This window comes from Phanerochaete carnosa (assembly GCF_000300595.1).
Source record: "Phanerochaete carnosa HHB-10118-sp unplaced genomic scaffold PHACAscaffold_5, whole genome shotgun sequence".
Classification (NCBI taxonomy): domain Eukaryota; kingdom Fungi; phylum Basidiomycota; class Agaricomycetes; order Polyporales; family Phanerochaetaceae; genus Phanerochaete; species Phanerochaete carnosa.
Genome location: NW_006767632.1, coordinates 623,075 through 646,401, shown reverse-complemented (window position 1 = coordinate 646,401; position 23,327 = coordinate 623,075). Strand labels below are relative to the sequence as shown.

Sequence of the window (23,327 nt, the reverse complement as noted above, 5' to 3'; positions counted from 1 at the left end):
AACAATTAGAGGATTTGGAAGCGAAAATTAGGATACTTACAGATCAAGTGGTATGGATGCAAGAGTGTCTGTGTATAACCACTAACGATACATGCAAAATGGGGAGAAGATCTTGGGTGGTAGAACGACCAATTGCACAAACTAGTGCAAGGACTACGTCAGGCTGCAGTGTGCAATCCGCGTGGACTACGCTGTCTGCGTCAGTCCTGGACTTTTTTCTTTTTTCTTTGGAACAAAAAACAGGTTAGTTCGGTACGTTCCGGAGTGCCCACGCTGTCCCGTGCGGGATAGGTGCCGTCGAGAGCGTCGAGGAGGTGGAAGGGGATGCACAAGACAGACCCAAGCGAGACATGAGCTGATTGCTCCCGGCCGGAGCATCAGCGCATGAGTAAGTTCCGGCGCCGGAAAGTAAGCGGTTGCCGGCCGCCATCGCCGAAATCGCCGGGGTATCAGAGGCGTGGCGCGAAGAGTGCGAGCTGGCAGTGTTAGACGAATCGACGCATGTTCTCCTCATGTCGGACCTTCAGATAGGCGAAGACCATCCCTTGTCACTCGAGCTCGCTAGCCTAAGGGCGACTGTTGCGAGTTACCAGGTGGGTGTCTGAATCTTACGGTGGTTTCTTACCCTCACCTAGTCTCTTGCTCATCTGAAGCTGACATGCAGGTTTCCCATTAGCATGAGGCCCATGCAGCCGCGGTGAAACTGCAGCGACACTCTCTGGATACTTCACGCTCCTTGGAGCAGACAAACACCCTCCGGCAAGAGAATGCGCGCCTGCGCGAGGAGATTGCGGTCCTGAAAGCGCATCCGGATGTTGCGCCGCACCCCGCCGCGTTGCAGGTTCAGGAACTCACCCTCGCTTTGAGACGTCTTTCGGAGAAACTCACATCTACTGAAGATATCTTACTCCTACGTACGACGGAGCTCACGCATGCTCGGAGCGACCTACACACTGCGCAGTTAGACTCGGAGGCAGCACACACTTTGACCGTGCAGGCATACATTCAGATTGACCATGAACGACAAAAGCAGCGCGAGCTGGAGCGCAGGATTCGTAGCGCAGAGGAAGAGCGTAGGCTCGCAGATTTAGTCGTTCAGGAATACGCAGATCTTGTTCGGAATCTCGAGGGCCGGAATACGAAGGTCTCGCCGTCTCCGCTGCCGCTGGCCACGCGTGGTAGCGCGACAGACTCCAGCACTACCCTGATTAACGGCCTAGCAGAGGGGAAGCTAGGTTTACACAAGCTTCTAGTCGAACATCATGCCGAGACCGAAAAGTTGGCAGCGCATGCCACCAAGCTTTCCGACGAAAACGAGTTCCTGAAGACTCAACTTGATGTCGAGCGAAAGCGTTCCGAAGCAGATCGAGAATCCCTTGCCAAATTACTGCTCGAGCTCGACAAATGCAGATTGGACGACAGCACTGCTACGAAAATGGTCTCGAGATACATGTTAGTAACTACCCTTGTTCCGCGAGTGTCGTTGCTCAGAGTTCCGTAGGAAATTCTCGCAGTCTACGATCGATTCTCTACAGCAAGCTATGGAGAATACGAAGACGCGTCATGCCGCGACGCTAGCGACGTTTAATGTCCAGGCTGACCATTTGCAGAAGGCGCTGTCAGCTGAGCGCCGCCAGGCAGAGAAATTGCGAAACACTCTCGACGAGCTCTCAGAAGACATTAATCGTGAAGCATATGGGCGTCGGCGCGAGGTCGCACTTAGGCTTGCATTCCTGTCACGCGAAGAAAGTCTGGCGGAAAACTTGCGTAGATGGCTTCACCGCTCGAGAGAGTCCATGGATCGCTCCCTAGCCGGGATCCCGGAACAGGAAAGCAGGATTCGCGACGCCTCTGATCGCCTCCTTCGCGATGCAGAATCTCTCTTGGACTCTCTGAATGGCCAGCCTAATGTGGACGACTCTCCGGCTTCTGTTGCTCGCTTGGTTGCCGCGCAGGATGCCGTCCGGTGTATGGCGAAGGAGCTGCATGAGGAAACGGAGAAAAGGCTGCAGTTGCAGTGCCAGCTCGCCGAGGTTGACCCTCAGTCTCTTACAGCGGACGATGTTCAGAGTATCATGCTATCAGCCCCTCCGCCTCGCAATGTGTCTTTAGGCCGAGTTTCCACCAATGAGCCCGCCAATGCTCGCATCCCCAGCACAGAGACTACAGAGGCTGTTGTCGCTGACGCCGATGGTACATCGATCACCTCGCCAAGCACACAGCGACCTGAGCTACCAACATCGCCGATAACCTCCGCAGCCTCCCCTGAACAATCGCCAACAGCACAAGTGGAATCATCGGATACATCATCGCCAATACCTGCGTCTCACTCCTTTCGTGGAACCTTCCATACTTCCACTAATCCCGAAAATGGAGTCGAAACGAAGATAGTCTCAGTCGAGCAGGTGCCAACGCCTGACACTCGGAGCGCGATCGAGGCGGCGCGGCCAGATTCGCCTATACCCGTCGAGAGAGTCCAAGATGCCGTCTCTGTCGGGACTAAAGCAGATACCCAAGGACTGACGTCGACTGTCCTTCCGCCTCCGCACGATGCCCTCCCGTCCGGAGAGAGCGTCGATGCTGCGGAGCAGGACCCGTCCACCGTTCCCGAGCCGAATGACACTGCTCCCATTTTATCGGACGTCGCTTTATCTTTGCAAGAAACAGTGATCTCAGTCTCTGTCCTTACTCTTCCCAAGCCACCTGCCGAGCCTTCCGAACCAAGTGCTCTGCTCTTCGGCCCTGCACACAACCCTCCACTTGTGGCTACTCCGTCCGCTGGTAATAAACAAGCTCTTTTGGAAGAGCTCTCAAAGGTCAAGTTTCGCTACCAAGAGCTCCAGAAATCATTTCGTGACTGCAATGTAACCCTCAAGGACCTAAAGAAGGACGCTGGCTCATTATCGCCTACTTTCGACATGTCTGGTGTCATCCGGACGGCTATCGATCGGTTAGACGATTATAATGAAGATGCCCGAGTCGAACTCGAGATTCAAGTCGCAGACGAGGAGCGCATTCTTATCGGTTACGAGACCCTTCTCTCAGTAGCAGGCGCACTGGACGAGGATATGGAGGAGAGCAAGCTGCAGGAAGACATCCGCGCCTTTATCGATGGCTCCAACCGCGCGGTAACTCGAGCTATGACCCAGTTCCCCCGCAAACTCGATGATCTCCAGCACGACATCGCATCAATCAAGAAGGCGTTGCACGAGATTTCCACTGATGCGGACGACGCTGCGCGCCCCACGACACCCCCCAAGCACGGTGCAGGCTGGTCGTCCTGGACCGCTGGCATCCTCGGCAGTGGCGGCGCCTCACGCCCTGTGAGCCCTGCGCCCTCGTTCGGCGCGGTTATGACCTCACCGCGCCAGCGTCAGTCATCATTCTCGTTCACGCGGCGACCGTCGACGTTACTCGACGCGCGCAGTAGGTCGCCCTCTGACGACGGCCCAGACCCGTTCGCGAGCCTCGGCCTGCGCATTCCGATGCCCGTGCACGCCATGCCCACGCCCGCGCTACCGAAGACAGGCACGTTCCTCTCGCCGATGTCCATGGGCACGCCGCTACGTCCTGGCCCGAAGCCCCGCGCGTCTTCGGCGTCACTCTTCTCGCTCGGCCTCGGCGCGCGGAGTAGCACATTCTCGTTTGTTGCGCAGAGCCCCAGATCGCCCAGCAAGAGCGCCTTATGGAAAGAGGAAGGGTCGAAGGATGCGAATCCTGGGAGAGAAAGTTTGGAAGAGTCGAGCTCGGATATAGAGTAAACTTGTGTTTCAGTCTTAATCGCATATTACTAGCTCGTTCGAATATTGCGTCCGCGGGGCGATATCACCGGAGACTGACTTGTTAATCATTACACTATTCATGATGCCATAATGCCAGCAGCAAAATTCCCGCGACTACACTACTAGGACGTAGAGAGCTCACTCATAATCCTCCTCCTCTTCCACCTCAACTTCGCCGCGTATACCCTCGATGCTATGGTACGGAATCTTGTCGTGCAGCCACCTGCCAGTCAGCCAGTCGACCCGACAGAGCCCGCTGGCAGTTGCGGAGGCTAGCCAGGAAGCGCTTGCAAGCCCATTCCCTTGATTCCAGGCAACGCGAGTCACACCGACCTCCGGTGACCACGCACCGCTGGCCTTTGTTGGTTCTCTGCTCGCGCCGCCAACCCTTGGGACTTCCTGTACAAGATATTAGAGGTATTCCCGAGGACGAAAATACTAAGAAAGTATCAAAAAAAAATGTGCACCTTCGGCTTAAAATGTTCGAGCATCCTGTACTCGCCTGTCTTCCGGCTGTAGTCCATCTGGTAGATCTTGTGCGCCAGGAAGGGCTATAACACCCCAATTCAGCACGCCCACTCTTAGACGAACAATGAGGTGGCTTACTACAGTGCCCCCGCGCCGCGTGAAGCGCATCGTATTCGCCGTCACGACACTCCCGTCTGCTACGGCAGCTGCAACTTGAGGGTGGTAGTCTGACGCAGAGACATCCTATGTATTCTCGTCAGAGTCCGTAAGGACTGTGACAGTGAGACAGAACACACCCATACAGGCCCTTCGGGATCAAGAATTGTGTGTCCCTTGTTGAGAAAGATTGGCGAGATCGATATGGCCTTTAGGAATCCCTGGTCGACACATATGGGTCCGCCGCAGTAGGTCGAGAAGCATATTGCATTAATTGCATCTACATTCAGGTTAAAATTCACCAACGCTGATACTGCGAAGTCCGGCGCACCTCTTGTGCGAGAGATGTCGCTCCCACATGGTTCGCGCAAGTCGATAGCGTGCATCACGCCGTCATATCCAACGCTGATAATCATCGTGGGGCTATCCGATGTTACCTCTGCGTTGGCAGAGTATGTGGGTGCTCGTATCCATGTCAGCGAGCGGATAGCGGACTGGTGGGCACTGAAAAAGTGGGAGGGCAGAGGGGCTGTCGTTGTATCTGTTATCAACTGCTGTCAACTCGACCGCCAAGTTGCTTACCATCGCTATTCAGGGAATCAACGACGTTATAAACGGCAATAGTACCTGGCGAAGAATTCAGTTAGGGTCGACGCGATAACGGAGCCCGTGCATACCATTGGTACACCCAACTGCTAAAACTTCACTGTTCGCCCAATCTAAGCACCAACACAACGTTTCCTCGAAGTGTATGCGCAGAAGTGGTTCAGATAGTTTTACTGTAATCGAGTCAGACTTTCAAATACTCACTAGCGGACATGACGCACCGCATACAGGTCCAGAATCCTTCACTGTGCCCCTTGAGATATCTGGAGGATATGGGATCGCATATATGCACATCGACCCATCTTCAAATGTCCCTGCCAACAAGCCCATCTTTCGGGGGGTCCGTAGCGGAGAGTCTAGGGGCTTTCTCCAGCGTTAGAGCGTGGATGGACCTCAGAAGAACAGAAACACCGACCTGGAGAGAATCATGAGAGGGCAATGGGCACCACTTCAGCTCATATGCAGGACCCGCGCCTGTACATAGCACTATATCGCAGCGCATAAACCCTAGGTCATCCTTCTCGGCATCCCCGTTCGTAGTACTGCCATCTGCCGGTGGTGGTGTTGGATTGAGGGACCATATCTGAATGCATGCCGAGGTTGATCGCTTGACCCCTATGAGAGGGGCGTAATCGTGCGAAGGTAATGGCCCAATAGCTAAGTACTGTCGCCGCTGTATCGCTTAATGACATGATCAGCTCATGATTGCGTATGTAGAATACTAAACTCCACCTTCACGCCCGTCGGGTGAGATCGGGCACCAGTCCAACGCCCAGACGGGACCTCCAGCACTGAAGACGTGAGAAATATTTTCAGGGAAGTATTTATCTGCAAAAGTATTCAGCGTCGCGCCGTGGCTGCGCAAGTGTTGTATTACCCATGCGTAGAGTGTCGAGCGGCTTGATTGCCAACTGCTCCTGTTCAGAATATCGCCCAAAAGAGCACTTGATTTGTCCCTTAGGCAAAAAAGCTGCAGCCTGCCTTACTGCGAACATTAGAAACTAGGAATTCATGCGCATATACTCCACGTACTCGCCGGTCAACTCTTCAAAAGCCCCCGGTTTCATTTGAATGGTCTGATGTACGGTGGGCCTCCGGATGCCCTCGCGTTCATCTTCGTTGTATGGCGCCTCGTTGTAGAAACCTCGGTCTTCCATCAGCTCCCAGAACGGACCAGGGCCGACATTGTAGCTCCACGACTTGGGCACTCGAGTATCTATCAAGGGCTCTGAGAAGGCTTGTGTCGGAATAAGAGGTGGCGACTTGAAAGGCGACGGACGACACGCTAGACGTTCTGCCCTGGAGCTTTTAGGCCTCTTGTGGAGCGAAATTGGCCGGTGTCGATGGTGTGCGCTCGGCAGCGAGGACGCTGTAGATTGTTGGCGGACAGAGATGCCTGGTGCAAGCGATACCCTCCTTTTCGAGGTTTTTCTCTGGCCCTTGGGATCCGTCTGAGCAATCACAATCGATCCTTCTTCATCTGAAGGTTCAATGGCGCCCGTCTTCTCGTCGTCCTCTCCATCGTTGTCGCCGAGCTCGTCTTCTTCCGACTCTTCTACGGGCTGCTCGCCCTCGGGCGCCGGCACAAAGTCACTGCCACTTTCCGCATTGTCTTCAAAGTGAGCTTGCATATTCGAGCCTGAGGGTCCGGCACCGTCGTCGTCGTACTGAAAGAGGGCCGCATAGTTGAGGCGCGACGTGCGCTGTCGCAGTTCTCGAGGCATAGAAGTTCCCTTTTTAAGAGTGACCTATCCAAGCACTGGTAATGTCCCACGTATAAGCTTTAGCGTTTTATTAATGAGATAACGACCTACGATGTCAAGAAAGGTCGACTGAGCGTTGTGAGCTCAGTCAGAAGTGCTCAACTAGACCAACTTACAAATTGGGTCACAGGGGCGAATGCCGGCAAATTCCGTGTATGACTTCCGGCCAGCCAGTGACCGGACTCCGACGGATCCATGATATTCGTGTCATCCCCATCCAGCAAGGTAGCTGAGTCGACCCTGTACAATGCCATGAAGCAGCGTTGATAAGCGGCCGTACACATCTGCATATAACCTCAAGGTGAGCTTGTGATGTACGTTGCCTCTATTTGTTCTTCAGCAGTCGGTTATAGCAAGATTCAGACTCACACGCTTGCGAGACACTACAGTCACGCACGCAGGATGTCCAACGTATGCTCGACCATGTCTGCCCATAGGTTGTAGCTGATAAATATCAATGCAAGCTGCCCGTTTGTACGAAAGCACTAGTTGTAAAGCCATCCCCGCCAGGCAGAAAGCCGCTGTACCATGACGCGGTGCTCGAGGACCAACCAAATCCCCAGCTCAACCCGGGCGAGCTGCTGGTGAAGGTCAGCGCTGCGGCTTTCAATCATAGAGATGTTGGTGTCTCGTCGATATTTCCCAACTAAGTATAATGGTAAACATATTTTCTCCGACAGCTGTGGATTCGAAAGGGGCAATACCCCGTCATTGCCTTCGGAAGCACTTTTGGTGCTGATGGCGCGGGGACAGTCATTGCTGCTGCAAACAAAAATGATCCCTTACTGCACAAGCGTGTCTTCCTCGTTCCGATGAGAGGTTGGGAGAAAGATCCCGATGCACCTGAGTCGAAGTATGATCCACGAAATATCGTCTCTACGCTGCACTGAACGTTCGTCGTCTAGCTTCTTTATCCTCGGGGGTGGTAACGCTGTGCCAATTGGCACATTTCGGCAATACGTAGCTGTCGAACGCGACCAGGTCATCCTCTCGCCAGAGCACCTGAATGACGATCAGATAGCTGCTTGGCCACTCGGAGCAGTGACGGCATGGAGGTTAGTGCCGCTAAATGACGGTAATACCCTGTTTTGTTGACCTCCAGGTAGGGCCACTATTGTCAATGCCCAGATCAAGCCGGGTGATAACATTCTCATCACTGGTATAGGTGGTGGTGTCGCACTCATTGCCCTGCAAATTGCCGTTGCTCAAGGAGCCAATGTCTATGTCTCCTCTGGCAACGAGGAGAAGATTCGGAAGGCTCTCGTGTTGGGCGCAAAAGGTGGTGTCAACTACAAGCAAAAGGATTGGCCCGCACGGCTAGGCAAGCTGCTAGTCCAGCATACTGGAAAGAACGCTCAGCTGAGTGCTGTCATCGACTCGGCCGGCGGAGACATTATGGGCCAGGTGGGTAAAATCTTGAAAGCTGGCGGCAAGGTCGTCGTATACGGCATGTATGTGTCCATTGTCTTTGATACGCAGCTAGATGCTGATTTATGATGCAGGACTGCAAGCCCGAAGGTGAACTTCACGATGCGAGAAGTCCTGAAGAATCAGCGACTGCTTGGTGGGTTCGGTTGCCTAATGCTTTGAGCACTGTTTAATTGCTCGTAATAGGGTCAACCATGGGATCGCATCAGGACCTCGTTGATGCTACAAAGTTCCTCTCAAAACACCGCATTATTCCAGTTGTATCGCATGTGCTGGACGGCCTTGAGAATGCGGAAGAAGGGTTCAAAATTCTTCAGAAAGGGGATCAGTTTGGAAAAGTCGTCATTCGTGTCAAGCACGATGATGAGATTAGGAGCAAGTTGTAAACATCTAAGTATCTGGAGTCGGGGCTATATAATTCTTGTACATCACTGTTGTCCCGGATTCTGTCCAGACCTTGGCATTCAGTGTTCGCGAACGGTGTGACAGTGACAGGAGTCACCCCCTGTCCGGCTCGTGACACTGGCGTGACTCAAGGCGAGGCGTAATTAGCGATGAGAGCACACTCCATTTGGACTTGAACCACTTTCCTCCTGCACCTATTTATCCTGTGCTGCTACCTCTTCAGCTCTCTCTCTCTCGGGTCGAAAGTGCACCCACAGAGGTGGACCTAAAAGACTGACCCCCGCGAGGACGTAATCGAGCGCGCCCTAAGCTCACATCCGCGCTTCAAGCCAGGGGACTCCTCTCACCTCTTTACCACAACCTACAGACGATGGCGGCTTCGTTTGCTGCATATGCGTCGCAATTTCTGAACAGGCAGCAGGGTACATCCTCGAGTCTGTCCTCGTCTCAGCCCTTATTCTTCTCCTTCACATCTGACGGCGGGTCTCGTGCGGCGAATCCACACGATGCCGATCTCGACGACCTAGATGACCCGCACCTGCGCGCGAGCGAGGAGTTAAGCAGGCATACAATCCGCGATATGTATGCCCAGGAGGACGAAGATGACGACCCTTATCTGCGGCTGGACGAGGAGGAAGCACGCACGTCGCGACGACCGCAGCGTTCCACACGGCTGTTGGACGCCTCCGATCCAGGGGGTAGCAAAGGATGGCTTGCGCATGCATCACCTCTGCGCTCTCCCTCGCCACCACTATCGACGTCCTCTGTGGACTCCCATCCGCCACCGGCGCGCATTCTCAGCCCACCATTATCTCCACCACCACCGCAACAGCCGCGCTTTACGCAACCGCCGCCGCCTAGGACTGTGCCGTATCTGTCTCTGACTGAGTCATTGTTGCACAGAGACGGACGAACGGGAACAGCTGATGTATTCTCGCTGCCCGATCCCCGGTACATATCCAGGGGTCGCCGGAAATACAATGACTCCATATGGATCTCTGCCTGGTGTACTGGCCTTGGTATATGCTACTTCTGTTCTTTACTGGTCCTCATTCTCGTTCGCCGGCCGTCGAAGAAAGACCAACATGGAGCGATCCTTCCCTATATCACTCTGCTGCATACGGTGCCTCTGACGGTCATTCTCATCATCCTCAGTGCTGCAGTATCGTACGCCCATATCCTCCTGCTACGAATATTTGTCAAGCCCGTCATGGTCGTGACGTCAGTTTTTATCCCGGCGACGCTGTTCATATCAGCAGTATGGGCATTCATTGGGAGTTTCATGTGGGATGGAGATCTGGAACCAACGTGGGGAGAAACTGTCGGGTGAGCTTACTGCTTTCTACAGGTGTCATGATGCTCATGCGCTCTAGTCTCCGCCTATTCGCTTTGGTACCACTAGCATTCGCTCTGCTTACTGCCCGTCGACTTGTCAACCTTCCGCAAGAGATTCACACCGCGTCTTCGCTGCTCACGTTGACCACGCGTCTGCTCATGGCCAATCCATTCCTGCTCGCGCTATCGCCAGCTGTCCTGTTGGCAGAGCTGCTGGTGTCCCTGCCTTTCGTCACTCTGGCTTTTCGCCTGCTACTTGTAGGATACGCCAGCAGTCCGCTTGGTAAAATGACGGGTTGGGAATGGCATGTGCATGCCTGGGCGAATTGGGCAATTGCGGGCACCGTATGCGTCTGGCTTTGGACGTGGGGTGTAGGGCGAGGTCTTCTGCGCGTGACTTGTGCTGGAGTAATTGGATCATGGTACTTTGCCAAGTAAGTACGGACACCGTCCGCCTTCTGAGATGTGCTCATGTACACCAACAGCCCTGAACTTCCTCCGCCACCACCGACGTCTACCCACACCATTCATGCCGCCCTCTTCCGCGCGACACAGCCTTCATTGGGTTCCATCTGCCTGTCAGCACTTATCCTCGCTGGTGTCCGGCTCTTGGCGCTGACATGCATGGGTTTGCGAGTTCTCCCGGCATACCTTCCGCCATATCTACGTTTTGTCTCCGTCGGCGCCGCGATGCTGGTCAGCTACCTGGAGAACGTGACGAGCACTCTGAGCACATACGCACTTGTCTACACAGGCCTTACCGGCGACTCGTTCTTTCCCGGTGCGAGGCGCGCTTGTGCACTTGCTGGCGCAGTTGAGAGTTCTTCGGGAGCGAGGTATAGGCAGAAGTTCAAGACAGAGCGTAAGCATCGCCTTATTCAAAAGACATATGTAACGGTTTGCTGAGACACCTCACAGCGCCACTGACCATGCTAACAGTCGCTCCGTTGACGCTGACCTTCCCGTTCGCGCTCACGACTTACCTTTTCGTGGCGCACACCCTGAACGTGCCTGACCAAGCCCTAGGTGCTGCCCTTATCGCCGGCGGAGTGACAGCGCTCGTTGGACTGTTCTGCGTAGGGCTTGTGAAAGACACGTAAGCATCGCGTCGTTGAACATCCACTGCCCAGTCGCTGAGGTGTCTTTAGGGCGGATACTTTGTACATGTGCTACTGCATAGATAAGGATGTTGGCGCAAGGCACCGTGACGAGGTGTTTGAAACAGTAAGCGACGCACATGGTTGTTATCACAATCCAAGTTTGACACGATCTCGCAGTTTGAGTACGACACCCCTCGTCGCCCCGCACAGCCACCACAGAGCCGCCCAAGCAATGGTCGACAGGTTTCGAGGCAGCAAGAACAAAGTCACGCAGTGTCTGCTCCGCCTTCTGCACCGAAGATGCCAGTCCCGCAGCCCCCGCCATCGTACAACGTCAGTGAGCCGCGGAGGACCACGCGACTCGAGCCTGCAGCTCGCGAGGATACCCCAGACCCATTCAACGTCACTCCGACGGATCCATTCTCGCCTGAGATCTCGCCTGACGTGCATCATAGTAGCTTAGATCAAGGACACCTGGAGGCGAGCGAGTCCATCCCGTCCATCTCGCTGCACCATCCGCCACCAGATAGCGAAGAAGAAGTAGAAGAGTCGCAGTTATTCCCCGGCTCTGACCTGTTCTGAGCTGGCTCGCTCTCCACTTTCCTGGCGTAGCTTCATATCCTGTCGCGTCTTTCTTGCTCTGATCATCTGCTGTCGGACTTGCCCTTGTTTGTTACGCTGATTTTCCCATTTGTCATGTAGAGGCTGAGGGCTGCAGTGGTATGCGTGCGTGCGACGTCATTCCTTGCCACCGGGTCTACCATACTCTCCGTATTTTTGTATCATGTCGCTAATATGGTATGCTGTCTCTGCCAGGAAGCTTGTTCCTGCGGCTGCTGCGTCTTAAATCTGCATCCTTAAGGAGTCTGAGCTACATTCCGGATACATTGTGCGTACATTGTCGCTCTACACCGGAATCTAAGGCCGTTACCACGCTTGAGGTCTTAGAGACAGAGGATAAGTTATTTACAAGCAACTCAACAGACGTGCTGCCCAGGAGTGATACAAGTAAAAGTGTCTCAATTCAATCTGGCTAGTGCGATGAGGTAAACTGAGATTGTGATGGTCGGTGGTAATGGTGCGTGAGAATGAAATTATGTGGACCCGCAGACAAAGGGCAAAGCCCACACAGACTCAAGCCTAAAAACGCTACGCATCCTGCGTAAACCTCTTCAGATCGTCCCACTTTCCAAGGCCAAACGTCTCCGGGAGACGATCCCAGACCTTTGCCCTGCCCGCTTTCGCCTCGTCCTTCAAGGTCTGCCCGCATCTCTCGCACAGGTTGTCAAACGGCTGCTCCACGATCGGGTCGACGTACCCGTCCGTCGTCATGATTGACGGAAGGAGCCTCAGTCGTTGCCAGTCGCAGTGAAGCACCGTCGTTGGCGCAAAAAGCTGCGGGAACACTGTCATGCGCGCCGCCGAAGAGAGGGCCTCGCGGCCCAGGACGAGTGCGCGCTGCAGCTCCGGCGGTAGGAGTATGCGATGGCCGCGTCCCTCGACGCCCTCGAAGATGAAGCTCCGGTCGACATTAGGCAAGCGGATGAGCTTCCACAGCGTATACGGCAAAAACTGTGGCGCGGCGGTGCGTAGCACGCACGCGAGGGCGACGAGCTCGGGGACGGTGCTGATCAGGCGGCGGGGCAACGTGTGGACCTTGGAGGACGTGTGCAGGGCATCGTACGCGGCAAGCGTTGTCGGGAACATCGCAAGGAGCAGCTTTATGACGCGCTGCCGGACGTTGGTGAACTCATACTTCGTGCTCAACTCGAGCAACCCGGCGAGAGCGAGGCCGTCATTGATGACAGACTCAGGCCAGCTGCAGCACGTGGAGCAGGCAGAGTGCCAGAGATGATAAGCTAACTTTTTCTATGTCTAGGATGCATGGAGGGGCTTACTCCACGTCGTGAACCGCCTGGAGAATGTCGCGCACGTCCTGTGCCCTATTCCCTTCGGGCATTTGGACAAGTGGGCATCCATTGTATTTCTCGATATCCGCAGGCTGAGGAATTTCGAAAAGACCCTTGAAGAAAGATGATTGTCTGGAGAGTATCCCGGTGTACACGCGGAAGAGCGTGTCTTCCGCTTGTATCACGACTGTCCCGTCGTCATACCAGAGCTCCTCGCAGTGACTGAGCTTGGTCGCCATGACTGCACTTAGAGGTATAGGATATGGAGCGAACAAAGAGCACGATGACCTGATTGGAGAACGATGTTCACCCTGGGCAAGGTAGTGGCTAAGAGCGAGGGCAGCCTTCCATGGGCAAGCGCACTTCAGCCGAGATAAATGCTATGTGGCGACGAAGCCACGACAGGCCATCAGGAAAATGTCCCGACTGTTGGAGGCTTTTGCATTTGACAACGTGCCTGAGCTTGGTGTTGATCAACATTAACAAGGCACCCAAGGCACGCGCAAGCGACATCAAGACGATTGAACAGAGTTTCCTGATGCCACGCGGCAACTTCATGCCTTTATTCAGACATGCTAAGCAGTTCCAGTTCCTGCTAAGACAGTACGGATACAGCAAGTAATTCAACGTGCGAAGCGATATTAGCTAACGCAGCTCGCAGCTCGGGATCTCGACCGTCTGGCAGATAAGGCGTGCATGATGACGTCCCGTATCTCGCCCAGAACACTTGGTAGCAGGTATTCCGTGCTCCGCAAAGCTCGTCAGATACCCACGGTCAATGACCGCAGTAGCGCAGATCACCGAATGACTCGTGCAAAGAGCGCACCCGTCTCGCTTGCACAGGTGCTCCTGCGCGTTCAGCAGAACGGACGCTACGCTGCATCGGCTCGTGCCGGAGCTACTTCCAGGGGTTCGTCGCGACCTCAATGTTCAGAAGGACCCGTTGGGGAGCAGCCTGAGGTCTCGGAACAAACAGCGCAATCGTTGGTGACCGGTCCATCGCCTTCGATTATCAAGCTGCTCCAGGTCATCAGGAGCGTGATATTAGGGTGGGTAATCCTCCAGAATTGTTCAGCGCCCTCTGCCACATGATAAGACAGGATGGGCAGCCTAGACGACAGCTTTGCGATCCGGACCACGGGTCTATTGCCAGGGATTGCAGCGATTGAAGATCGATGATGCTTTCTACCTAGCTCCAAGTGGGTATCAAATCATGCTGGTGTGCCCCTGAATGAGCTTGAGATGGAGGATGGTTCATGAACGTTGATGGATAGTCGCTGGTTGCCTCCAATGTGGAAGGTAGCATATTTCGAGTGAGTACGGCGGAGGGAGGTGGTCAACAATCTGCACCAGGATGGTGACAGTAAGTGGTGTGTGCATGCTCGCAGGTTGTTAAGGGCACAGTGAGTGGTATGTTTTGAAGATGAAGAGAACTTAACGTTGGCCGAAACCTACCTATTCACAAGTAGTGATATCAGAATCAAAGACCTGAGAGATAGACATGAAATGTTGACCTCCAATTGGTGTGAAGTATAAAGACGGTCGTTGTAGTTCAAGAATAGCGGATGTATCTGTCCGTGTTTGGCGCGGACATTGTGGCGTTCGGTCCGGATATCCTAGGCAAATCCACGCTCAGCCTTCGGCGACACGCTCGGTGGGCTTGAGGCGACAGAGGAATGCACCACGCGAGGGCGAAAAAATGTTCTTGTTGATTTCGATTGCGTCAATATTCGGATTTAAACCCCGATTCTAAGTCCCCTATTCGCGCAGCAAAACTTTGAGAAGGCATCTATAAATGAGTATTAAACCTGAATATGCACGACATCATTGTGCCAAAAGCGACGTCATGATATTTGGGGATTAAGATGAAGTGAGATGAGCTGCGTTTGCCTAGTTGAGCAAGTCTACTATCGTAGCTTGCAAGTTATCCGGGACGGCGGCATTTACGTGTATGCGCTGAAGGTCGGTAACAATCGCTGGTTGTACCTCAACCCCGTGTCCTTCGTGTATGTGGCCATATACATGTAGCTTGAGGTGACTAAGGTCACCACTCGCCAGCTTGGCAGCTAATGCGGGGCATCCGGCATTCTTCTCCCTTCTCGTGACGTCGCATATACCAAATGGTGGTGTATGTGTCAGGAGGATTTCGGTCGTGATAGGTATCCGGGAGTAGATCTCTTCACCTTCCAGTGTCCCACTCTCGTACTGGAACGCACCGAGTGCATATCTTGGTGTAGCCTCACAAGAACAGGAGAATGAGATGAAATCGCAAGATATGAGGCAGCGGCTTACTGGAGAGCCATAAATCTCCCAGGTTCGACCGGTCTTAGTTGTAATGCTCGTCGATTGGTATTCTAGGTAGTGAATACCCACCGCACGGGTAGCTTCACTGCGTACCTTGGCTCTAGCAGTTTCCGCCTCCTAGGTCGAAGGATGAGCACACAACGGGAAAACAGAGCATAGACAGAGCACCTTGAGTGGTATTCCTTCGCCAGCTTGGTTCGCCCAATGGCCTCCCTCGGCCCACTGTTCATCAAGGCATAGCTAGCAAAGCGTGAGTTCAAAGCGTGATCAGATGTCACATACAACAATATTACGCACATCATGATTGCCTGCTATAATACTGCAGGTAGAGATACGTAAGTATATCACGAAACATCGGAGGGAGTTTGGGGGGACACGCACACTTTCACCGGGTGAGGCAAGCTTTCAATCCATGTCAAGCTAGATTCTAGGTGTGGAAGATACCCCCAGCTCGAGAGGTCGCCAGAATGTAACAGCACATCTCCCGGAGGAACTCTATACTTCCTTGAGTGGGTATCCGAGACACAGACGAACCGAGTCCAATCTGGCCCTGGGTGCTCTGGCGGTGAATCTACGTCGTATGAGATGTAAACTCGAGAGGCTGGTGACGCGTAGTTATCCTCGAGAGGCATTGATTTTCAAAGATACTTTCGTACAGACGTTGGAGAATATAAGGAGTCGCAGAGAAGGCTGCGCAAGGGCAGTGCGACGCGCATAATCGACCTTGGCGGGACCGAGAAAGCGGCGGCAACAACTATGGCTTTGAGCAGGGTCACCAAATCGGACCCCGAGAACCCCATGCAATCACACCCAGGATGAACGCCGGAATCTTAAGTCTTGACTGACTCCTGCTGAGTCTTGTGGGTCACGGTTTTCCCCTTCATAAAACCCGGCAACTACTGAAGAATACACTATATCTTATACAGAGATGGCTGCCGTGCTCACTGTTTCTTCTTCGGCCTCGCCATTCCCTTACGCGGCGGTCGCGGCTGCGACCTATACTCAAAAAGCTGAGGTCAAGTTTGACGAATCCGCAGCCGGGATCTCTTTGGAGTTCAACGGGTCTACTTTCGCATCTGAGGACGAGATTGTGCGACTGCTGGCGAAGGAAGCTGGTCTTGCAGATGACAGCGCAAAGGTGCATAATGGATCGTGCTGAGGTGAAATGAGGCGAATCCAAGCTAACAGTTTGTCTCTTGGCTTGTTAGACCCAAGCATTCTTTGAACTCGCGAAGAAGCTGCTCGCAGTCACTGCCTTTCCCGAACTCGTTGCTACGCTCGATTCTCTAGATAATCATCTCGCGTTCCGCACGTTCCTGGTTGGCCATCAGCTAACGGCCGCTGACCTCATTGTCTGGGGCGCTCTGAAGGGTACGTCCTTTTTCACTCAATGGTACACTTGTTCACTGAAGCTGTGTGCACTAGGAAGTGTGAAAATTGTTGGTCTGCTAAAGAATAACAAGCATGTCCATCTGAACCGTTGGTACACGCACATCGAGCTACTCGAGTCGACCCAGCTTGCTCTTGCCGGCCTTGTTGGTACGTCATGAGACTTACATTCGCATTCGTTTGACTGATCAAGGTTCACAGAGGCGAAGTCTCATAAGGCGCGCTCTAACAAGACTGCAGCTTCATTTATTCTCGGTCTCCCTAATGCGAAGGAGGGCCAAGTTGTGACCCGTTTCCCTCCTGAGCCCAGTGGTTACCTGCATATCGGTCATGCGAAGGCTGCGATGCTGAACCAATACTTCGCAACGATGTACAGGGGCAAACTACTTATTCGTTTCGATGATACAAATCCTAATAAGGAGAGGGTGAGTCGTAAATCAAGTGTCATTGTTTGCCACGTCAATCTAACATTACCGACAGACCGAGTTTGAGGAGACAATCCTTGAGGACCTTGCACTCCTTGATGTCCACGGCGATGTTGTCTCGCACACGTCCGACTTTTTTGACCAGCTCTACGAGCTCGCCGTCAAGCTTATCAAAGAGGGTAAGGCGTATGCCGACGATACCGAGCAGCTACAGATGCGCCAGGAGCGCTTTGACGGTATTGCCTCAAAGCACCGCAATGACAGTGTCGAGGACAACCTCAAGCACTTCGAAGGGATGAAAAAGGGCACTGAGGAAGGTGTTCGTTGGTGTATCCGTGCGAAGATGAGCGTCGACAACCCTAACAAGGCCCTCCGTGATCCGGTAATCTATCGGTGCAATCTCTTGCCCCACCACCGCACTGGGTATGTCGCAAAAAATATGTATGATCGCGAAGCATTGCTGACTGGCTGCCAGTGACAAATGGAAAATTTACCCCACCTACGACTTCGCCTGCCCAGTCGTCGACTCGCTCGAAGGTGTCACTCATGCCCTGCGTACGAACGAGTACCGTGATCGTAACCCGCAGTACCAGTGGATGATCGAGGCACTCAACCTGCGCCAGGTCTTCATCTGGGATTTCAGCCGTCTCAACTTCATCTACACCTTATTGTCCAAACGCAAGTTGCATTGGTTCGTCGATCAGGGGATTGTCCGAGGCTGGGACGACCCGCGCTTCCCCACCGTCCGCGGCATCCGACGCCGCGGTCTCACTGTAGAGGCGATCAGGCAGTTCATGATTGCCCAGGGTCCCTCGCAAAACATCGTCTCACTCGAATGGGACACCCTTTGGACCATGAATAAAAAGGTCATTGACCCGGTGGCTCCTCGCTTCTGGGCTATCACTAAGCAGGATCTGTGAGTACTCCCTTCGCTATATGACTATCCACACGCTGAACTGAGCGTTTCAGTGTTCCCATCACTATCGCTGGCGGTCCTGCCGAGCCTGAGATCAGGTCTCTTCCCAAACACAAGAAGAACCCTGAGGTTGGCGAGAAGAAGACTATCTTTTCTTCCAACATCATTATCGAACAGGAGGATGCAGCATCTTTCGAAGACAACGAGGAGGTAAATTGACTTCTTGAATATAGATTGCAACCGTTTCAACGATGCGTTCCTAGATCACTCTCATGGATTGGGGTAACGCCATTGTTCGCTCTAAGACCACTGGCGCTTCTGGCAAGATTAGTAGCATTACCATGGAGCTGCACCTCGAGGGCGACTTCCGCAAGACCAAGAAGAAGGTCACCTGGCTCCCTGCTCCCGTTGAGAAGCTCGTGGCGTCGACTCTGCTCGACTACGACTACCTGATTACGAAGAAGAAGCTCGAGGAGGATGACGACGTCAAAGATTTTGTTCCGCCTGTGTCTGAGTTCCGCGAAGAGGCGCTCGCCGACGCGAACGTGAAGGAGCTTACGAAAGGCGACACCATCCAGTTCGAGCGCAAGGGCTACTACATCTTTGACGGCATTGCCAAGGACGGCCGACACGAGTTCATTCAAATCCCCGACGGTCGTGCGGCAAGTATTGCTAGCAAGGCCGGTACCGAAGCAAAGACAAAAGACCCCTCGCCTGCTCCCGCAAAGACTCTGGCCTCGGATACCCCTCATGACACCAAGATGTACAAGGTGGACAAGGTTTATGGCGGTGACAAAATTATCCCCAAGGCCGACACAAAGATGTACGAGGTAAAGAATGTGTACACATAGATCGGGACGGCCCACCAGGACATAGAAAAAATGTAGCAACATTTCTCGGCCAAGCAACGTGTTTCACAATGGGGTTTGAGCGACGTCAGTAACATTAGTCAGCATCAGCAACGTGACGTGACTCTCCTTATGTGACACAATTAACGTGATCTGTTACGCGTGACAATGGCCATATGGACTGTTTGTTTTTGTTTGTTCGCTGTTCCATCCCACAAAACCACCACCACCGACGACGACGGCGACGTGGACACTGACGAACTTGACATCGACGCTCCCGAAGGCAGTGCTGACGAGCCCGGACGCAACTGTATCTGCGGCCTCGTGTTTCTCGCCACCGTCTCTACTTGTCATACCTCTACTCTAGCGCTCTCTAGCTCGCCTTGATGGCACAACAACGTCGGCCCTCGCAGCGAGTGACTTCGAGAACGATTGACGGGGCGATATATCCTTTGCGCAAGCTGCCTTCTCGACGAGGTCCAACTTCTCGCCGGCGCGTGTTCACAATACCGCCGTCATTTGCCCAATCGACAAGTTCCCACGTATCAGGCGCGTCAAGTTCCCCACCGGAGTCGCGGCGGGCCGTTCTCGTACCCCTCCACTTCAATTTGCGCCGCTTGCCGTCGCGTGCGTTCTTGGATAGCAAGGACAGTATGCAGGATGCGGTTCCGACGGGATCGAAGCGGAAACGCGTCGTGAGCGGGAGTGAGAACGCGCATTCGACTGGGCGGTCGCGTTCGGGGAATCGGGTGAAGCGACGGAGGGCTGTCGGTTCGAGTGATGACGAAGTTACAAGTGCCATGGATGTAGACGACAGTGCACAATGGGATCTAACCGATTCGGGCGCGAGTGACGAGGACGGCGTAGATTCATGTGAGTCTTCCTGTCACCGTTGCCTCCCAGTGGACGTTTATGAGGTGCATGTCGTAGCGGACGATTACTTGATACATGAAGCGTCGCGTCGCGAGCTATTGCGTCTGCGCAAGGACGAGCTTGTCCGTCTATACACCGCGGCGGGTCTTACCGAAGATGCAGAACTTCTGACAAAACCTGAAATTGTCGACTGTATCATCGCTGCGCGAGATGATATTGCTTCTCTGCCACCATCGTCACCTCCAGATGCTCATTCCAGCGGCTCTAGCAACTGTTCGTCGGATGAGGGCAATGTCGCGGGAGGTGAAGAGACCGATATTGGTGGTCGGTTTAAGCGGAGTTTGGCGAGGCGCAACACTATTCACGATCTTAGTCGACGGAAACGTCCTCTGGCAGCTGACAGGTGCTATTCATTACCCCAACTTCAGCAGCCTGAGCGCCTACAAAGGCCCGCAAGCCAGTCCAGACTGTCGTCTGGTGCGTCACGACGGTATGTCTTTTCCATCTTCTCCAGTGCGTCATGTATAGCTGAGACAGTCTTCCCCAGTAATGGCACTAGTAGAGCTGGCTCGAGTCGATCACCACCGACAACTTCCACGGTTTTCCCTACCATCTCTTCACCACCCGCCACACGTACTCGTTCACGAAAATATTCGAATGGCGGGATCCAGTCTATCGCGTCGACTTCCACATCCAGTAAAGGCAAGGGAAAAGGGAAGCAAGTCGAATTCGACGATGAAGTACAGATCGCGGCTCTGCTCGAAACAGAGCAAGAGAGCGACCTCACTGACCTCGCTGAGCTTGAAGAGTCCATTGGATTGACTACTCCTAGCCCTCGGCGATTGCGGAGCAAAGGCGACAGGCCGCGATCTTCGAGCGAGAGTGTTCCACTCGGGGAAAGACACGCGGGTGGGGAAGTTGATTTAGGGCGACGGGTGACGCCAATGCGGAAAGCAAAACGGGGCGTCGGGACGCTTAAAGAGGACGAGACGGAGGAAGAGGACGAGCTGGTGGAGAGTGATGCGGAGGACGCGGAAGAGGAGGAGGATGAACTTGAGGAAGAACCTACGCCAAAACTCAGCCGGACACGACGAACGCCATTACGCAGCCGACTACGGTCTAGGCTAACACAAGCGGAGGCGCCAAGTGATGGTGATGATGAGGGGAGTGACGATGAGAGTGTGGATATTACGGAGAGTGTCAGCGGAGAGGAGGATGAAGAGGGTGAGGAGGATGAAGAGGGTGAGGAGGATGAAGAGGAGGATGAGGAGGATGAGGAGCAAGAGCAGGAGGTTGACGACGAGGAGACGGTCAAGGACGAGAGCGAAGGCGAGGAAGCGATCGAAGAGGATGAACTGTTGAGTGAACCTCGGGTGTTGCGCAACGGGAAAGTGGTTGGGGAAAGCGAGCGCGTGGAGGGTGAGGACGAAGACCTCACGGAAGAACTCACAGAGGAGGATGCTGAGGGTGAAGAAGTCGACGAAGCGGAGTTGCAGGACGACGCTGCTAGTGTCGATCTTGAAAATGGGGAGAGTGGTGAGGATGAAGAGGACGAAGAGGCGGAGGAAGCTGACGAAACCATGGAGGACGACAGTGAGTACTTCGCATCTGCATGTGCGATGTTCGACTGACCCCTGTATCTCGACCAAGTTGACCTTACAGTTGCCACTGCCAAGTCATTGGTGCGATTACGACGAGACGATCTCGTACGGATGTGCGAACATCGCGAGCTTGATGTTATAGGTACCAAGCCTCAGCTCGCGGAGGCTCTGCTACAATGGCGCGACAAGCACTGTAGTGAGATAGCCTCGTCTCCATCGTCTACTGGTACAGCTCGTCCACCTTCGACATCAAGACCTCGTCGGCGGAAGACTCGTAGTGCAGAAACTCACTCGCCACCTGTCCTCGAACGCTCCGATAGAGTGCATTTAGACGAACCCCGCACACCGCCACTCGCCAGCCACAACAAGGAGGCGGAGCCTGAACTGGAGCTCGACCTCGAAAGCCTCGGCTTGGATGACCGTGAGATTCCGCCTGAGAAAATCACCAAGCTTGAGAAGATTGGCAGCGGTGGCTTTAAGGATGTCTTCATCGGCAAGTTCAAGGGCAGGAAGGTCGCAATCTCTGAGTTCCGTGGCCAGCTGAGCGCAAGTAAGTGCCTTCGCTTTCTTTTCACTATGCCCTTTTTAACCTTGCTACTGTAGTGGACGTCAAGGAACTCAAGCTGTTGGGTGATTTCAATCACCCCAACATTGTCCGATTCGTACGTACCTTTGCACATTCGTGCTTTGCTGAGTTTCATGCTACTTCCGTAGCTTGGTGTGAGCATTCCGACCAACCCGAAGGACACTCCGGTCATGATAGTCAGTGAACTCTGTTCCAATGGCGACCTATTCGACTACGTCCGAAATGTCGACCCACCAACACTTTATCGAGTCGTAAGTGGATCTCTGATTCAGCTCTGTCTTCGCTAACAGTGAGCAGCTCTGTATTATGTTTGACATTGCCCGTGGTCTCGAGTACTTACACACCCGCAAACCCTCCATCATTCACCGCGATTGCAAGTCCTCTAACATCCTCATCACATCGAAAGGCGTGGCAAAAATCACTGACTTCGGCCTTGCGAAAGTCAAGCAGTCGACTCGTTCTATGGTCCGCAGCTTGGTTGGGACCGTTAACTGGCAAGCGCCAGAGCTTTGGCACCCGCATCCAAAATACAATCACAAGGTGGACGTCTTCTCTTGCGCAATGGTTTTCTGGGAGATGCTCCAGTGGCATGTTCATGGCAAGAAGTTTCCATGGGAAGGCATGAACGAGCATGCAATTTATGACCTTGTTGGTGCCAAGCGTCAGAGGTACGCTTCTCTGTATGTAGCGTCACGCTGCTCGTCTGCTCACTCACTACCCAGACCCTCGATCGCTGGCCTTAAGAGTCGCTGGTGTCCCGAAATCGTCGAGCTCATGGAGCACATGTGGGCCCAAGACCCACAAGACCGTCCGACTATGAGCGAGGTTGTGCAAGAGCTCGAAAGGCTGGTTGCATCATATCGCTAGTTCAAATTGCGCGCGACATCGCCCCAGACTCAGACCTCGCTTCATCATCTTCGTCTCGCATCTGCCTACGGGACTCATTTCTCGGTCTTATAACAATCAATTTATATTAGAGCGAGAGCCTCTCTTTGTCTTTCGCTGTGTATCACAACTTTCAGATAGCATCTGTCACTACTACTACAATCAATGTATCTAAACGTATAACCTTGCCTTAGCTGTTCAGAGATTTTGAGGTGTGCATACCAGCGTCAGTCAGTACTATATTTGCGCGAATAACAGGCGGGTCGATGCTCGAGTAATTCTTGGCCGGCATCGACTCTCGCACTTGCCGTGATCACCAAAAACACTCGGCTATGTATCTGATAATAAATGTGGTGAGAGATGGGTTCATCAGTCCACGTCCCAACTCGCAGAACACAACAGCACCTGGCACCTGCAGGCACCTGTACGTTTCAACATGTCACAAGGCCTGCTCAAAGGGATCCTTTCCTTCCATACCCAAACGAAAATTGCTTGGAAAGCTGCGCTTGTGACTGAGAAGACGGCTGCAAAACGACTTTCGCAGTCG

General features: G+C 53.6%; 7 protein-coding genes across 7 annotated transcripts; 5 read left to right on the top strand and 2 right to left on the bottom strand.

Moving 5' to 3' along the window:
* Window positions 1-489: 489 nt before the first annotated feature.
* PHACADRAFT_143061 (uncharacterized protein) lies at window positions 490-4,195 on the top strand. Its single transcript, XM_007395399.1, has 4 exons — window positions 490-593; window positions 677-1,452; window positions 1,502-2,033; window positions 2,613-4,195. The coding sequence occupies exons 1-4, from the start codon at window positions 513-515 to the stop codon at window positions 3,759-3,761; spliced, it is 2,538 nt and encodes an 845-aa protein (XP_007395461.1). The 5' UTR covers window positions 490-512; the 3' UTR covers window positions 3,762-4,195.
* Window positions 3,921-6,736, bottom strand: PHACADRAFT_161079 (uncharacterized protein; the record flags this gene model as incomplete). The annotated part of the gene is made up of 13 exons (XM_007395398.1): window positions 3,921-4,181; window positions 4,250-4,333; window positions 4,389-4,493; window positions 4,547-4,686; window positions 4,738-4,935; window positions 4,989-5,033; window positions 5,084-5,185; window positions 5,234-5,375; window positions 5,428-5,532; window positions 5,566-5,693; window positions 5,745-5,840; window positions 5,890-5,993; window positions 6,045-6,736. 13 exons carry the CDS (start codon window positions 6,734-6,736, stop codon window positions 3,921-3,923), a joined length of 2,202 nt encoding a protein of 733 aa, XP_007395460.1.
* Window positions 6,737-7,177: 441 nt separating this feature from the next.
* Window positions 7,178-8,589, top strand: PHACADRAFT_195141 (uncharacterized protein; the record flags this gene model as incomplete). Its single annotated transcript, XM_007395397.1, has 7 exons — window positions 7,178-7,186; window positions 7,240-7,395; window positions 7,456-7,628; window positions 7,681-7,830; window positions 7,882-8,226; window positions 8,278-8,339; window positions 8,390-8,589. The coding sequence occupies 7 exons, from the start codon at window positions 7,178-7,180 to the stop codon at window positions 8,587-8,589; spliced, it is 1,095 nt and encodes a 364-aa protein (XP_007395459.1).
* A 124-nt stretch (window positions 8,590-8,713) lies between these two features.
* Window positions 8,714-13,378, top strand: PHACADRAFT_183954 (uncharacterized protein). The gene is made up of 6 exons (XM_007395396.1): window positions 8,714-9,934; window positions 9,982-10,377; window positions 10,429-10,805; window positions 10,862-11,039; window positions 11,092-11,167; window positions 11,221-13,378. The coding sequence occupies exons 1-6, from the start codon at window positions 8,979-8,981 to the stop codon at window positions 11,623-11,625; spliced, it is 2,388 nt and encodes a 795-aa protein (XP_007395458.1). The 5' UTR covers window positions 8,714-8,978; the 3' UTR covers window positions 11,626-13,378.
* Window positions 13,379-14,554: 1,176 nt separating this feature from the next.
* Window positions 14,555-15,986, bottom strand: PHACADRAFT_208636 (uncharacterized protein). Its single transcript, XM_007395395.1, has 5 exons — window positions 15,639-15,986; window positions 15,555-15,576; window positions 15,426-15,497; window positions 15,246-15,374; window positions 14,555-15,191 (listed from the first exon to the last, which is right to left on the bottom strand). The coding sequence occupies exons 1-5, from the start codon at window positions 15,887-15,889 to the stop codon at window positions 14,844-14,846; spliced, it is 822 nt and encodes a 273-aa protein (XP_007395457.1). The 5' UTR covers window positions 15,890-15,986; the 3' UTR covers window positions 14,555-14,843.
* Window positions 15,987-16,080: 94 nt separating this feature from the next.
* Window positions 16,081-18,885, top strand: PHACADRAFT_173184 (uncharacterized protein). The gene is made up of 8 exons (XM_007395394.1): window positions 16,081-16,395; window positions 16,466-16,628; window positions 16,683-16,796; window positions 16,848-17,071; window positions 17,127-17,494; window positions 17,547-17,987; window positions 18,041-18,197; window positions 18,251-18,885. The coding sequence occupies exons 1-8, from the start codon at window positions 16,186-16,188 to the stop codon at window positions 18,836-18,838; spliced, it is 2,265 nt and encodes a 754-aa protein (XP_007395456.1). The 5' UTR covers window positions 16,081-16,185; the 3' UTR covers window positions 18,839-18,885.
* A 221-nt stretch (window positions 18,886-19,106) lies between these two features.
* On the top strand, window positions 19,107-22,958 carry PHACADRAFT_255498 (uncharacterized protein). Its single transcript, XM_007395393.1, has 8 exons — window positions 19,107-19,708; window positions 19,766-20,198; window positions 20,256-21,301; window positions 21,359-21,859; window positions 21,913-21,971; window positions 22,024-22,146; window positions 22,193-22,563; window positions 22,618-22,958. Exons 1-8 carry the CDS (start codon window positions 19,489-19,491, stop codon window positions 22,760-22,762), a joined length of 2,898 nt encoding a protein of 965 aa, XP_007395455.1. The 5' UTR covers window positions 19,107-19,488; the 3' UTR covers window positions 22,763-22,958.
* Window positions 22,959-23,327: the final 369 nt, after the last annotated feature.